The sequence below is a fragment of the Erpetoichthys calabaricus genome, chromosome 17, assembly GCF_900747795.2.
Source record: "Erpetoichthys calabaricus chromosome 17, fErpCal1.3, whole genome shotgun sequence".
NCBI classification, from domain to species: domain Eukaryota; kingdom Metazoa; phylum Chordata; class Cladistia; order Polypteriformes; family Polypteridae; genus Erpetoichthys; species Erpetoichthys calabaricus.
This window is the reverse complement of record NC_041410.2, coordinates 64,307,450-64,323,215: the sequence shown is the minus strand read 5'-3', so window position 1 is coordinate 64,323,215 and position 15,766 is coordinate 64,307,450. Positions and strand designations below refer to the sequence as shown.

At 41.7% G+C, this 15,766-nt stretch overlaps 1 protein-coding gene across 1 annotated transcript in view; it reads left to right on the top strand.

Annotated features, from left to right (window-relative positions):
- fkbp16 (FKBP prolyl isomerase 16) overlaps window positions 1-15,766 on the top strand; it is a 217,208-nt gene that overhangs the window by 134,264 nt on the left and 67,178 nt on the right. Inside the window, exon 3 of the mRNA XM_028822791.2 lies at window positions 4,961-5,178. Coding sequence (XP_028678624.2) covers window positions 4,961-5,178 — 218 coding nt within the window. The remainder of the gene's footprint in view (window positions 1-4,960; window positions 5,179-15,766) is intronic.

The following is a 15,766-nucleotide window of genomic DNA, read 5'->3' as shown; positions in this document are numbered from 1 at the left end:
TAGCAATAACTGAACCTGTAATCTTATAGGTGCCGGAGAGAGTGAGAGTTAAAAGTCACCTAGCGGCATATTCATGAACTACACCCTACTCCCATACTATCGACCAATTCTAGGAATTTTTGGGTCCCCGCTTGTAAATGTATATATATGCCTTGATCACAATGGCAGCGCCAGCACAATAAGACCATCCACAAAATAGCAACCTGTAATCTTATAGGTGCTGGAGAGAGTGAGAGTTAAAAGTCACAGTCAACTGTAATAAAGCAGATTCAACTTAAAACATGGTTAGAGTTTCTTTGAAAATGCAAAACCTACAAACAGAAATTCAAGTCAAGCATGCACAAAAATATGAGAATATAATGAATGAAATATAATGGAAAAATATAATAGTAATACAAACACAATCATTAATTTTCTAAGCTACTTATCCATTTCATGGTTGTCTCACCAAACAGAAGAGTTAAATAACAACAAGGCCTATGACAATGACTGTCATCCCGACTAGGGTGTGTGTCTTAGCATGAATAAACAGGTTGAAGAAATGAATGATGGGATTCAGGATGCTACCTGCTGCTTTGCGTGAAAGGTAAATGCTTCATCCAACTGCTTTGATGTGTCACCACAACTAATTGCATTTTATTTTCATTGGTTAACATTCTAATTTATTTCTTGAAATGCCCTTTTTTTTTAGCAGGGCCAGCCTCTACTTCCGTCACTGACCTTTTCTGAGGATGTATCCCACTGTTTTCTCAAACCACAGGCGATGCTGCTATAAATACAAATGACAGGCCCAAAAACGGTGACTGTAATGGAGGATGATGGCACCAGGGATTGAGATAATGAGTATCCTCAGGTGGCAGTGGGAGAGGATTACGAAGGGTGACAGATACTCTCTCCTTTCAAAATGGTAGATCGCAATTCCTCGGCCGTTCGAATTCCTTCCACAGGCCTGTGTGTGGGCAGACCATAAATACACAGCAAGGGGAAAAAAGTGCTGACTGCAGCCAACACAAATTAGGCTTTAGGCAAGCCAGCCAGACGGCTGGACTGCGCAGCCAATTATATATTAGTTGCATCAAAATTCACTAAAACGATCCTACTTCTGAGTTGAGCTCTGTCTCTGCTTGTGCATTTGTGCCTCTTAACTGCAAAATCCTAACCAGACAAGTTTTGGGACCCACATGCACAAACATCTTCTGTCCATCTTGGGTGTACAAACTCAGAGACATGGATCATCTCAGTCAACTGAAAGCTGTTTATTTAGAAGGAATTCTGAAACCACAGAAGGGCTGTGCCTCTACTGAGAAGATGTAAACTTAGTATTTTATGTTTAGCTTGAGCTTATTTTGTATAGTATTTTTACATAGTTAAAATAATAAAAAAAAGAAGAGTCAATTACTGAAACCATGGGAAAAGCAGCCTGGAATCACCTAATTGGGAGATGGGCCTCCTCAGGAGTAGCTTGTGTTAGCATTTGAAATCGAACATGACAGACATGAAATCCCTCAGCCATGAGACAGTCACTCACTTATCACTTTATTGTTGGACCTCATTGCAGCATTGGCCATAAGTACCCAATTAGGTTTATTGAATGAGAAGCCAGTGGTGGCCAAATAACACTTTTATCATATTCACCAGAGCACTGAGGTACTCGACATGCTCCATGAGTAAGGCATCATCACGGTGCAGCTACTCCAAAAGAAATCACCACAGACCCTTCATTTTAAGGAGATGTGCGTCCAGGCCTTGCCAGGAAAGTTGCTTCCTACTCCACTATGGAGCCACCAGAGCTCTTCACTGATGGAAGTGTTCAGGCTTGTGGGCCTTTTTCAAACACTGTGAAGACTGATTCATTTAACTCTGTTTTATAAGCTCTTTGCACCACTGCACTTAACTGCAAATGTCTGCAGACAGTTGTAATAACCACGCTGAGCACAGTCCAATTAAAAGAGTGTTTTTTATTAGCTTGAAATGTGGAGTCCATTGATTTAGACTTAGAGCTGCCCTCCAAATGGACCCCATGGTTAAGGATTTTGGAAATCTGACCACATATTCCTGTAGTTTCATAGTGACAGCACTTTATAAAGGTTTTTTTTACAAGATTAACAAACTAAGTTGTGAACATTATCTCTGACAAAACTGTCAGTCCCGTCTCTTTCAGAGTGACTGATCACTTTATTATCTTGTCATTCATCCACTTTCTTAAAAGTGTATTATTACAGAGACCTAGTTATCTTCTTATATAATACATTACCGTGACTGTCCATTTGTCTGTCCAGGATTTTAAATCACCTATAGCTCACAAACCATTTGAACTATTGCCCTGAAATTTGGTAATATACTATGTGACGTCTACTAATGATTGACCTCCAAGGTTATTCCTTTTTTATTTTTATTTTATTATAGAATCAACTCTCGGCAGCGGCCACTACCTCTTCATATCGTAAATCATTCTTGAGGAAGATTGAAGACTTAAGTGCCAGCTTAAGTGAAAAATTAACGAAAATGTACAGTAATTGCAACACAAACATTGACTTAATCAGTTTTAACGTGAAAAGATGCACGAAAGAAGAGAAGAAGCAGGCCACTAGGGTGGAGAAAAGAGGAGCTGCTCAGGAAGCAGCAAGCGCATCAACCTCTGAGCACACGAATGCTAAACGTACAGTGATAGAGTATGAAAACTATGCATTCTCAAGTCAAGTTGCAGTGTGGTGTTACTGGTCAAAAATAATGCAAACGAAACCAAAGTATTGTCAAACACTTGAGCATGGGGAGCGCTTTATGGGTTTATGTTGCGCTCTTATAGGGTAGGATTGAGTGTGACACCGCCAATGATTTTTGTTCCATCTGTTTCACTAGACTGGAGGAAGAGGAACCACTGAATGACCACTGAGGTCACTTCCTGGAGTCACAAAACCCTGCCCCTTCCCATCCCAGCAATACTTAACTGAAAGTAGGATCCATTATCTTTGGCATCAGCTGGATTGCTTGCCAGCTTGTGTACTGGGTGGAGAGCATTACCCTTTTCCTCCTACATCACCATTTTCCTATATTCATGGTCCTTCAAAAGCAAACATTCAGGGTACACAGGGTGCCCTCCCATTAGTCCTAGTATGATGACATGTATTGTTCCTGAAAGTGCATACGTCTCCCTCTTTCCTATGGCATTTTTAGGCTATTACCCTGCTTGGTGCCAAGCTTTCCAGCCTGCATTTGCCTGTTCCCCAGGGTACCCATCACATCACACCACTTATTCCAAGTCAGTGGTCTATCCTAACAGAAAGAGGTGCAAGCCAGAAGTCTTTCAAAGGGCACATTTGTGCACACCCATGTCCTCTTATACAGTAACTACTTTTTGAAAAATCATACTAAAACTAAACTCATACTAAACTTCTTCCCATTCATTTATTTTCTTAACATACTGTGCCCAGTTTAAGTCACTGATGAAGCTATCACATCCATCTGTGTTGTTAAGAGAGAGAGGTTAGAAGCTCACACTGATACAGCACTTTGCCACACCCACCACATCACAAACCAACTCAGGATCCTATATTTGGACCCGAATGCAGCCATGCAATAGGTGACAACCTCAGCACCACACTAGTTCAGAATGGCACAGTGTGAGTTTTTTTATTGTGTTTGGAGTGCCAATTCTACCACCAACCCCCAGGTTTTTCTCTGCAGGTTGGAGGGCCTACATGCAGGCCTGGATGCAGATAAACATCATACCCAGGACAGTAGCAATTGCAGGTTAAGGGCCTTGCTCAAGGAGCCAAAGAAGCAGAATTACTTTTGGCGTTTATGGGATTTGAACTGGCAACCTTCTGATTGCCAGTGCAGATCTCTAGCCTCAGAGCCACCACTCCACCCCAGTTGTTAAAGTGATGTCAAATAAATAACACAAGAGATCATGAAGGGTTGGGGCATCCGAAGGTGAAATAAATTACAAAAGAAAATATGCAGTAGATACGGTGGCATCTTCTTCAGATGCTGGTCTGTCATTGACTGGCCCCAAGATGGCATAGGAGCTGGTTTTCAAAACTGTTGGGAGGAATAGGTGGGTTCCAGAAACGTTGTTGTCCAGTGTGCTAGGTTATTTTACACTTTAGGCCAAGCTTATTAGTGCATCAATCGACTGTTTGATAGCTAAACCATGTGGCTGGGTTTTTCCTCCCCTTGTTATCCATACCCTAGGTGAATGCTTAATTTGCCTAAATGGTGGTGCCGGCCCTTCATCATTTGTCCATCAGTCATCTGTTTTTCAGAGGAAGGAAGAGAAAAGGCAACTGCACCAACCCGTGGCTCAGATTGGAATTACTAGTTGACGAACCCTGAAGTTGTCTGCCAAGCACATGTGTATAGCACTGAACAAAAAGAAAAAAAAACATAAAAAACACATGGAGGGGGAGAACATCCTAACTCTATTCAAGCAAAACTAAATTTCTATTTACTCTACTGAACTAGAAAGCAGCAGTATTAACCACTATGTCCTGTTTCTTTGTTATGTCAGCTACGGTATAGTTATAGGCAGCCAGATCCACCAAGCATTTCATCCAAGACCCTGAGGATCCTAGGGGACTGTTTCTGCTTAGGATTGCCTTTTAGGCAAATACATTTTTTTGGGGAATACATTTCCTTTCATAAAGATTTTTGTTGCCTTACTTTGTACTAGCCAGGGGCTAACTGCTTTCCTTCCCTAGTGGTACATTTTGTGTATATTTTGGGACATTTCAGAGTATATTTTTGCAGTTTAAGAATTAAGCGCATTTTAGCCTGGTGTAGACCCAAGCCAGTCACTGTAGTAGAAGCTAGACTGCCTTTTGGTTTACATCTGAGCAGGTTGGTATGATTCAGGCCTTCCTTGGATATTTTTGAAATCCATACACCTCTTTGGCTATTTCAGGTGACTGCACAACAGGGAGGCCTGGTGCCTGTATAATCAATTTTCTGCCTCTTGCAGGGACCCTGACATTCCACCTGATGCCTCCCTCCTCTACCAACTCCAGCTTCTTGAGATTAGAGATGCCCCTGATGTCCAGACTTTATCTGCTTCAGACTGTATCCGGATTGGCAACCAAAAGCGAGAAAGGGGCAACTATTATTTCCAAAGAGAGGAATACAGCCAAGCCTTGAAATCTTACAGCAACGCTCTGAAGGTTCTGTCGTCACCTTCAACAGGTAATAAGAGATAAGAGGATGAATGTTTTAATGACGGGCGGCACGGTGGCGCAGTGGGTAGCGCTGCTGTCTCGCAGTTGGGAGATCTGGGGACCTGGGTTCACTTCCTGGGTCCTCCCTGCGTGGAGTTTGCATGTTCTCCCCGTGTCTGTGTGGGTTTCCTCCGGGCGCTCCGATTTCCTCCCACAGTCCAAAGACATGCAGGTTAGGTAGATTGGTGATTCTAAATTGGCCCTAGTGTGTGCTTGGTGTGTGTTTGTGTGTGTCCTGAGGTGGGTTGGCACCCTGCCCGGGATTAGTTCCTGCCTTGTGCCCTGTGTTGCCTGGGATTGGCTCCGGCAGACCCCCGTGACCCTGTGTTCAGATTCAGCGGGTTGGACAATGGATGGATGTTTTAATGACAAAAGGCCATTCGGCCCAACATTGATCACTATCTCCTATTCACCTAACATTTTCAGTCGTGGGGCTGAGTTATGAAGGTCCTCAAAGTACTTGTCCAAAGGATACTATATGACAACTCCTACCATATTTCAACAATAGTATTTGTGAAGAAACACTAAGATTTTTTCACAGAATTTAGCCATTATCAGCTTCTGTCTGTGACCTTGTGCTCTAGTCAAATATGTAATCTTTAGGTATGAGCTGGTGTGCAATCTGCCTCCTCCTTTCATAATCTAAACAGCTTGCCAAACTATTCCTAGATCCCCAGCATGTAAAGATGCATATCGTTCTGTCTTTGAACAATTTAAACCCCACAGTCCTGACATTAGTCTTGTAGGTCTTGTTTGTACTCTATTTAGTGCTGTTAAGTCATTTTGTATGAAAGCTAAATCTGAATGAAGTATTCCAGATATGGCTTCACAAGTACATTTTACATCTTAAGTATAAGTGCTGTAAATTTTAACCTTACACAGAATGGGAACTACATAATCCACTATTCTGGGTTATTTACATTTGTGTATGGTTGTTAATAATGTAAATTCCTCTAGAACTCTCAAATGTTTTCTCATGACACATACATTCTACCCCTATAACCAAAAATGTAAAATTAAGATTTAAATCTCCTGAATCCTGGCTGCTTTTTGCAGATGATTGGGTCCTGTTGGCCTCAAATACGCAGCGGGTAACTTTACAGCCGAGTGTGAAGCAGCTTGGATGAGCACCCTCAAGTTTGAGGTCATGGTTGTCAGCCGTCAAAGGGTGGAGTGCCCTCTCCCGGTTTGAGATTAGGTGCTGCCTCAAGCAGAGGAGATTAAATATCTTGGGGACTTTTTCATAAGTGAGAAAAGAAGGGAGTGGCAGATCAACAGATGGATAGGAGATGCGTCTGAAGTCATGCGTATGTTCTACCTATCAGTCATGATGAAGAGAGCTGAGCCAAAAGACAAAGCTCTCAATATACCCGTCAATCTACATCTCTGTCCTCACCTACAGTCACAATCTCTGTGTAGTGATCAAAAGAACTAGACTACTGATACAAGTGACAGAAATGAGCTTCCTTCTCATTGTGTCTGGGCTCAGACTTAGAAATAGGGTGAGCAGCATAGACTTTTGAGGAGGAACTTAAAGTAGAGATGCTGCTTCTCCACATCGAAAGGAGCCAGTTGAAGTGGGTTGGGCACCTGATTGGTTGTCTCCCTGAAGAGGTGTTTTGGGCATGTCCACCTGGGATGAGACCTTGGGGCAGACCCAATACACATTCAAGAGAAAATCTCTCAAATGGGCTGGGAATGCCTCTGTATCCCCAGGAGGAGTTGGAAAAGGTTGTGTGGAGAAGGGATGTCAAGACATCTTTTCTTAGATTGCTGACCCCATGACCAAGACAGAAAATGGATAGGTCAATGGATGGATGGATGGATGGGTGGATGGATTTTATCCTGGCTACTGTCTACATTTAATCTGAGTATGCTCATTGCACTGGTGCGGGTTTTCCTCCGGGTACTCCAGTTCTCTCCCAAAACCAAACACCAGCATTGGCACATGGGGTGAGATGACACAGCAGTTACCTCAGGTGACATATTTTTAAGGGTGGCATTTTCATGCAATATTTTTTTAAACATTATGAAATAATTTGTTGTAATATAAAAAGGTAAGAGTGAGAGGTTTACTTACCTTGGCAGTGACATTCATGTCTCTGGTGACTCTTCCTATGAAGTCAGTAAATGGACTGGGAGAGCAATGGAGGTCATGAGGTCACTGGAAAGAGGTGGGTGGCACTCCTGATATCTATGCAAAAGGTCCAAGTCTTTAGAATCATGGTGCTTCCTGTCTTGCTATATGATTGCAAGACATGGACTCTATCCAGTGACCTGAGATGAAGACTGGACTCCTTTGGTACTGTGTCTGTTTGGAGAATCCATGGGTACTACTGGTTTGACTTTGTATCAAATGAGCAGTTGCTCAAGGAGTCCTGAATGAGGCACATTACCTGCTTTGTGTGGGAGCGCCAGTTACAGCACTGCAGCCATGTGGTGCGATTCCCTGAGGGTGATCCGGCTCGCAGGATCCTCATTGTTGAGGACCTGAGTGGCTAGATCAGGCTTTGGGGACATCCAAATAAGTCCCAAATAACACCTGGGACTGGACCACGTGTCTGCCTGGGGTGTTGCCATGCCTAGCCACATTGCATGTGTCAAAGTATCAAAATGGAGCATGCATGTTTTGACTCCACTTCTCAGTCCGGGTATTGGTATTCATTTCCCTGATTTTTACGTATTACCTTAGGAGCTGTTTTATAGAGGAACATTGGGGGGAGGGGGTTGTCAGTCACAAAGAAATGTTAGGGAAAAATTGTGATGAGTGAAAATGACTTGAAAAGTCCATATGACTCTCTGTGTTACTACAGCCTACAGAGACTACATTCAGACAGCAGGTAAAAGTGTCTCAATTGACTTTTTTTGGCTCATATGCATTTTTTTAATTTGACTGTTTACATTAATTTTGCAAGTGATTCAAATCCAACATGACCACAGTATGTACCAATATCATCCTGAATCTGCTTAATTAATTAAAAAATCATCAAACAGATGCCACTGCCGGATGTGTTTGCAAGACTTTCTCAGAAAAATACGCACTTGAGCCATGGCATTGCTGAAAACAGCAGAATGGCTGTATTGGCAGACTTTCTTTTTTTTCGCTTCACATTAATCAAAAGAGATCAAATTTATGTCACATGAATGAAAAATTGAATTGTTAGTATAAACAAGTATTATTGAGGGTAGCTCTCTTTTTAAACTGCTAGCCTACCAGTTAGCTTACAATGATGGTGAGTGTACAATTATAATTTTACCATGCAGCCCCATAAACTGTAACCATGTACATTATATTTAGACTCTTGGACCAAGCTGACTATCTTAATATAATCACAAAAATCAATTAAATCAAAGTATGATTATTTGTATACATGATTCCAGTTTCATCATTAATGTAGGCAAAGAATGTAATATTATCATTCAATCAATGCACACCATCGGTTTTTCCAGCAAGAGACTATAGAGAACATTTTTTAATGTGCTAGGAGCATATGAAAGATTATAATCATCAAGTCACTGATAGTGGTAAACAAAACTTGTGTCTTTAGCAGAGGTGGAAAAAATCACTAAGAAAATCTACTCAAGTGGAAGTATTACTACACAGACATAAATTAATTTAAGCAATAATAAAATGATTTTACATGGAAACTACTCAATTACTTGATTTATATATGTATATGCAGTAGATTCAGAAAGTACTCAGACCCCTTCACTTTTTGAACGCTTTATTGTGTTGAAGATTTAATGTTAAATGGATCATTTTTCCATTTCTGTCTATCAATCTACACTCAGTAATCTGTAGAGACAAAGTAAAGACATGTTTCAGAAAGATTTGCAAATGTATTAAAAATCAAAAAACTGAAATCTCTCATGTATGTACTTATTAATAGAAATGGCATACTGTACTTTATATGGCAATTCAATTTCAAAGAAATTTGGCTTATACATGTCTATGAAATACAAAAAAAAACTGTAAGAAAACAAAGCACACAGCAGCTTTATTGAGTTCAATGTGTGCATTTCTAACAAAAGGGGCCCGTCATCAACTGCAAAGCATGTTTTACTCCTCTCCACTGGAATGAGATTTAAATGTATAAAAGCAGCTATATTTTTATGAGTCGATACAATAAATCCATATGCAATACCTATTGTGATACATGGTTCATAACACAATGCTTTCACAATAACAGTACATTCTTAGAACAACAGGCAAAATAATCAATATAATTAATTTTGGCAAAAGAGAACAAAATGAAAAGGATTAGAGTAAAAGCTATAAAATACGCCAAATAGGCATTAAAAACAATACATTACAATACAATTTGCTACTTCTATTTGTCCCAAATATATATTTTTTATTGAGTTTTAGAATAGTGAAATTGAATGTGAACTGAAACTCAGCTGTTTAGCTTATCCTGCACGCTTCTTTAAACACCTTGGCAGTTTCAGAATTCTGTCCTACAAGCAAAAAGGCATTTGCCCTTCTAACTAAATACAAGCAGTGCGAAATTAACAAACCCTGCACCTGTGACTGTTATTTTGGAAAGACAACATTTTACAAAATGACAATCACTACTTACAAACAATCAGGAAAATGAATACCAATGTCAGTTACTAACATTACCATTTGAAATGTGCATGTGCTGTGTTGATCCCCACATTGCACTGAAGTCATGTGAGCTGCAGTTCTTTGAAACTTCTAAAATCAAAATATTTCTTACACTTTTTTAAGTGAATTAACTAGGGGGCTTTGCCCCCTGCTCGCTTTGCTCGCCAACTCTCCTGGCCTGCACTAAGCACCAGCCACTTCGCATCTCTGTCGCATATGTGGATTCTACTTTCACCAAACAACAAAACTTTTAATTCTTGCGGATACGCCTCTTCATTGGGAAGAAACACTACTTTTTGCTGATGGCAACACAAATTAGATGATTTACAAGTCTCCAACTTAAAGTTTAAATCCGAACAATACAGTATATTCAATCTCTTTTCACTCTTCCGTTATTTCCGTAATTATTTCCGTTTGTTTGCGCTAATATGATCTTTACTGTCATTTTTTTGAGACTTTCTAGTTTTAGTACTTTCATTAATTCTAACCTGCTCTGCATGTGTATTGCACCAACGTTTTGAATTCTTTACGATGTTCTACTTTGTCATCTACTCTTTGTCTTTTATTTCCGGCCCCGGGCGTGGTTAAATCTCTTGGCTCAAAGTCTTGTCTTGCAGGACGTGAAAGTATCTCTCTGAAAAAGACACGCCTCGTTCCAGGCTAAAAAGTCTTGTGTCATCCCAAGATTTTTTATTATAAAAGAGAGATTAGACACTTGATGTGTAAAATACTCTTGTATGAAAATGCCACCCTGATCAAAGTGCCACCATGAGATGATTGTCTTGTTGCATCTTGTTGCATGCACCAGCCCTGCTAAAAACTCATCCTCAAAGAAAGCTGCATTTCATTTAGGAAGTATTTCTGGTTTAGAATTATTGTTTGGTTAATACTTGCAATTTTAAACTGGTGTTTTGGCTTTGGTAGAAATCTCTGAACTCCTATGTAACAGACACTTGCTTCCACTATGAATACTCTTTATTTAACTCTTTCAGGATTGATGTCGACTTTTGTCAAAATTCAGGGGTACAGCACAGTAAACTGTGACAAAACTCACCCTTACATTTAAGTTTGACTCTCTTTGCTAGAAGGAAAGTTAAGTAGCTTTGTTGATTTGAACTTGATTCCCTGCGTGAGTAGCAAAGAGCAAACAACCTCTAAAATGGCATCGACATCTGGCAAGAGAGTAAATACGCCGTGGATGTTTTAAATATTATCTCTGAATTGGACTCTGACTTGTTGGACTTGGAATTTGATGCAAGTGATCAGGAGATGGACATCGAATATGAAAGTGAGGTACCAGCATCAGCTGATCAGTACGCAGATGATCATGGTGTTGAACATGTTTGTGTAGCTGATACACCTACGGCAGCACTCGCCTGGGAGGACCACAACTTAAGATGACAAGAGGTACAAACCATCAAACCAATTGCAGCCAGCCCACCGTGCATTCCTGCTGGCCATCCAGAGATGCCGAACTTGCGCCAATAGCAGCCACAGCACGTAGCAACAGATGTTTTATGTTGATTTATGTGTGAAACCATTGCTTTGTGTGCTTTCAGAAAACTGAGTTTTTTGGAAAAAAAATATTCAGCCCTCAAAGAGTTAACCTGGAATTGAAAAATTGAAAGATGCTGCTTCATCCTGGTAGCTCTTACAATTCATTTTCATACTGACTCAGCCATAATACACTCAAACCTAATGATCCTTAAATTTGGTGTAGTTCTGTCCATCTTGAAGGACACATTTTCTCTATATCTATTAAAAGCAATCACATTTTTTTATGAACTGTCTTGTCATATAAGTCACACACTTGAAATGTAGTAAACAAGGTCTTATCACCATAAGACAGTTTTTGACATATAACTTTAGTTTTGTGCTCCCCAGGGGGTGGCTTCAGGTCAGTGACAAGGAGTACTATAGTGAAATCTTGCGACAGAGAAACAGTGCCACACAGGCTGTGATGGTTAGCACACTTGCATTTCAACAAAGAAATCATGGTTTAACTTTTTATGTAGCCAAGCATTTTGTTTACTGTTTCTGACATAGCCACAAACCACCCTGGATGAGGCTATATTGTCTGCAGTTATGTATTGCGGATTGGGGTTGTTGCACTAGAAAGAATAAAACACAAAAGCTGTGAACTGAAGCTTTCCAATGCTAACAATAGTTATGTGGTATGTGTAACAGGTTTAAAAGTAATAAAGATTGGACACACACAAACACTGGGTAATAGATGAGGTACCAACTTAATCACCCTGTTTAGTTAAACCAAAAAAGATGTCCATCGGGGCCCAAACAACAAACATAAATAAGCAGCTTTTTACCATGGGAAAGCAATAGTGTCTGAGCCAAATGAGACAACGTTTTGAGTAGAGCCCCTTTTTATATCATCAGGACCAGAAGGGGTAGAGCCTTCTCTGTGCTTTGTGGTGGAGCTAGGCATCGTCCTTGGGTGAGTTTTTGATGCTGTAAAGAAAGAGATCACCCCCTTTTGTCCCAGACTGGTACCATATACAGTATATATACTGCTGAAAAAAATTAAAGGAACACTGTTCAATCAGAGTATAGCATCAAGTCAATGAAACTTTTGGGATATTTATTTGGTCAGTTAAGTAGCAGAGGAGGTCGTTAATCAGTTTCATCTACTTTAGTGTTAAAGAAATTAACAACAGGCAACAATGAGACAACCCCCAAAACAGGAATGGTTTAACAGGTGGAGGCCACTGACATTTTTCCATCACCATCTTTTCTGACTATTTTTTCACTAGTTTTTCATTTGGTTACGATCAGTGTCACTAATGGTAGCTTGAGGCGATACCTGGACCCTACAGAGGTTGCACAGGTAGTCCAGCTTCTCCAGGATGGCACATCAATTTGTCCCATTGCCAGAAAGTTTGCTGTGTCTCCCACCACAGTTTCAAGGGCATGGAGGAGATTCCAGGAAACAGGCAGTTACTCTAGGAGAGCTGGACAGGGCCGTAGAAGGTCCTTAACTCATCAGCAGGACCAATATCTGCTTCTTTTGGCAAGGAGGAACAGGATGAGCACTGCCAGAGCCCTACAAAATGACCTCCAGCAGGTCACTGGTGTGAATGTCTCTGACCAAATAATCAGAAACATATTTCATGAGGATAGCCTGAGGGCCCGAGGTTCTCTAATGGGCCCTGTGCTCACTGCCCGGCACTGTAGAGCTCGATTGGCATTTGCCATAGAATTCCAGAATTGGCACAATGCTGCCTGTAACATCGTTCAGCATGACCAGTTTGGTGGGGGGGTCAATGATGGTCTGGGGAGGCATATCCAAGGAGGGGCACACAGACCTCAGCAGGCTAGACAATGGCACCTTGACTGCCATTATGTATCTGGATGAAATCCTTGGACCCATTGTCAAACCCTATGTTGGTGCAGTGGGTCCTGGGTTCCTTCTGGTGCATGACAATGCCCAGCCTCATGTGGCGAGAGTATGCAGGAAGTTCCTGGAGGATGAGGGAATTGATACTATTGACTGGCCCTCATGCTCGCCTGACCTAAATCCAAGCTAAAGGAGCTCAGTGATGCCCTGGTCCAGATCTGGGATCCATCGTCTCATTAGGAGCGTACCCCCAACGTTGTCAGGCATGCATACAAGCACATGGGGGCCATACAAACTACTGAGCGTGATTTTGAGTTGCTGCAATGAAACTTCAGAAAAATGTACTAGCCTGCTGCATCATTTTTTCTCTTTGATTTTCAGGGTGTCTTTGAATTCAGCCCTCTGTAGGTTGATATGTATATATATACCTTCACAACTCTCCTGAATCATTCACCATCTCTACCCTCAGCCTAATTCACTGTTGATGACTTTGCAACTTTTTTTCAGGAAAAGGTGCCTGTCATCCCCTGTTAATTCTCATCACCTTCTTTGGTAAGTCTACTTCCTCCTGAACACACCACTACTTTTTCTCTTTCTCTCCTCTCTCCACTACTGACATTTCCAGCCTCCTCTCTAGTTGTCCTCCTACCTATCATCTTGACTCCCTCCCCTCACCTCTCCTCTTGGCTATTTCTCCCTCTCTCATTTGTGCACTTACGTATATCATTAGCTCCTCACTGAGCACAGGCACTTTTTCCTACATTGCTCAAACAGCCCCTAATAACTCCTCTTCTCAAGAAGCACTACTCTTAACCCATCTCAAGTAGTTATCACAAATCAGTCTCTCTCTTCTCATTTCTATCTAAAACAGGAGAATCTGTTGTTTCTAACAAGATGTCATCATTTCCTCTATGAAACAGACTGCTCAATCCTAATCAGTTGTGCTTCAACAAGGGCCATTCCATTGAGATGGCTCTACTTGCCATTGTCAGCACATTACAGAAAGCGAGAGCTAACATCATGACATCTATTCTCATCCTGGTAGGCCTCTTCTCTGCCTTCAACACAATCAACGACCAGATCTTCCTTGCCAGCCTCTCTGACCTTGGCATCACTGGGACAGTCCTCAGGTGGTTTGAAATCTACCTGTTTGGCAGATCCTGTCATGTTTCCTGGTATGGAGAGTTGTCAAGAGTGAACTAGGCCAGTATTGGGATGCTCCAGGATTAGTGCTGGACCCTCTCCTCTTTTCCCTCTACACCTCTTCACTGGACCATATCATCCACTTTCATGGTTTCTCTTTTCAGTATAGATGACACATAGCTGTACCTTTTGTTCCCTTCAGAGAACCACAAGTTATCAGGTAGAATATCTGAATGTATCACTGATATTGTAAATTGGATGAAGGAACACCACCTCCAGTTCATCTTGGCAAAGACAGACCTTGTTTTTATCCTTGTGTATCTATTCAGCACCCCACCTCTGTTCAGCTTGGTTAATTTTCACTAACACCTGCCAAGTCAGTATGCAATCTTGGGGTTTTGATGAACAGCTGTCTTTTAGGGGTGTCCTTTGTGGTCCTTTATGGTCTCTCGGTCTTGCAGATTCATTCAATACAATATCCACAAGATCAGACCATGTCTTTTCTTTACACAAAGAACGATAGACACTTGGAATAAGCTACCAAGTAGTGTGGTAGACAGTAAGATTTTAGGGACTTTCAAAACTTGAGTTGATGCTTTTTTGGAAGAACTAAGTGTATAGGACTGGCAAGCTTTGTTGGGCTGAATGGCCTGTTCTCATCTAGATTGTTCTAATGTTCTAATATATAACAGGGTATGCAGCACAACTCCTGGTCTATGCTTTGGTCTCGTGATGTCTGGACTGCTGCAACTCTCTACTGTAGATGCTTCAAAATGCTGCGGTACGTCATATTCAATCAGCCAAGGTGGACATATGTCACTCCACTCTTCATATCACTTGTCACAGGTGGCTGGGGGGACAACCGCCCCAGACCACATGGGGGCGACCGCCCTGGTGGCTATGGGGACCACGGGTACAGAGCTTTGAAGCTCAACCCTGTAGGGGCCTGTGGTCACTGCCAGGGGGCGCCCCAATGCCTACGGAGCCCTGGACCTCAGCCCATCCGCCACACCCAGAAGTGCTGGAGGGAAGAGGATCAGGGACACCCGGAGTGCTTCCGGGTGTGGAGCCAGTACTTTGCCACACTGGGGAGTGCCGGCGGAAGCTCATCGGAAGACACCTGGAGCACATCCGGGTGTAGATAAAAGGGGCCACCTCCCTCCATTCAGGGGTTGGAGTCGGGAGAGAAGGAAGGACAAGGTCTTGGAGGAGGCAAGGAGGCGGCCTAAAGAAAGGAAGGCATTTGGACTGTTGGCCAGGACTTTTGGGGACTTTGGGGCTATGTTGCACAATTGTAAATAGTAGGATGTACAATAAACGTGTTGTGGGTGATTTGAACGTGTCCGACTGTCTGTGTCCGGATCATCTTCCACACACTATATTGGATCCCTGTCATGACATGTATTAAGTTCAAATTCTTGATTTTTGCTTACAGAGTAGTCAATGGGTCAG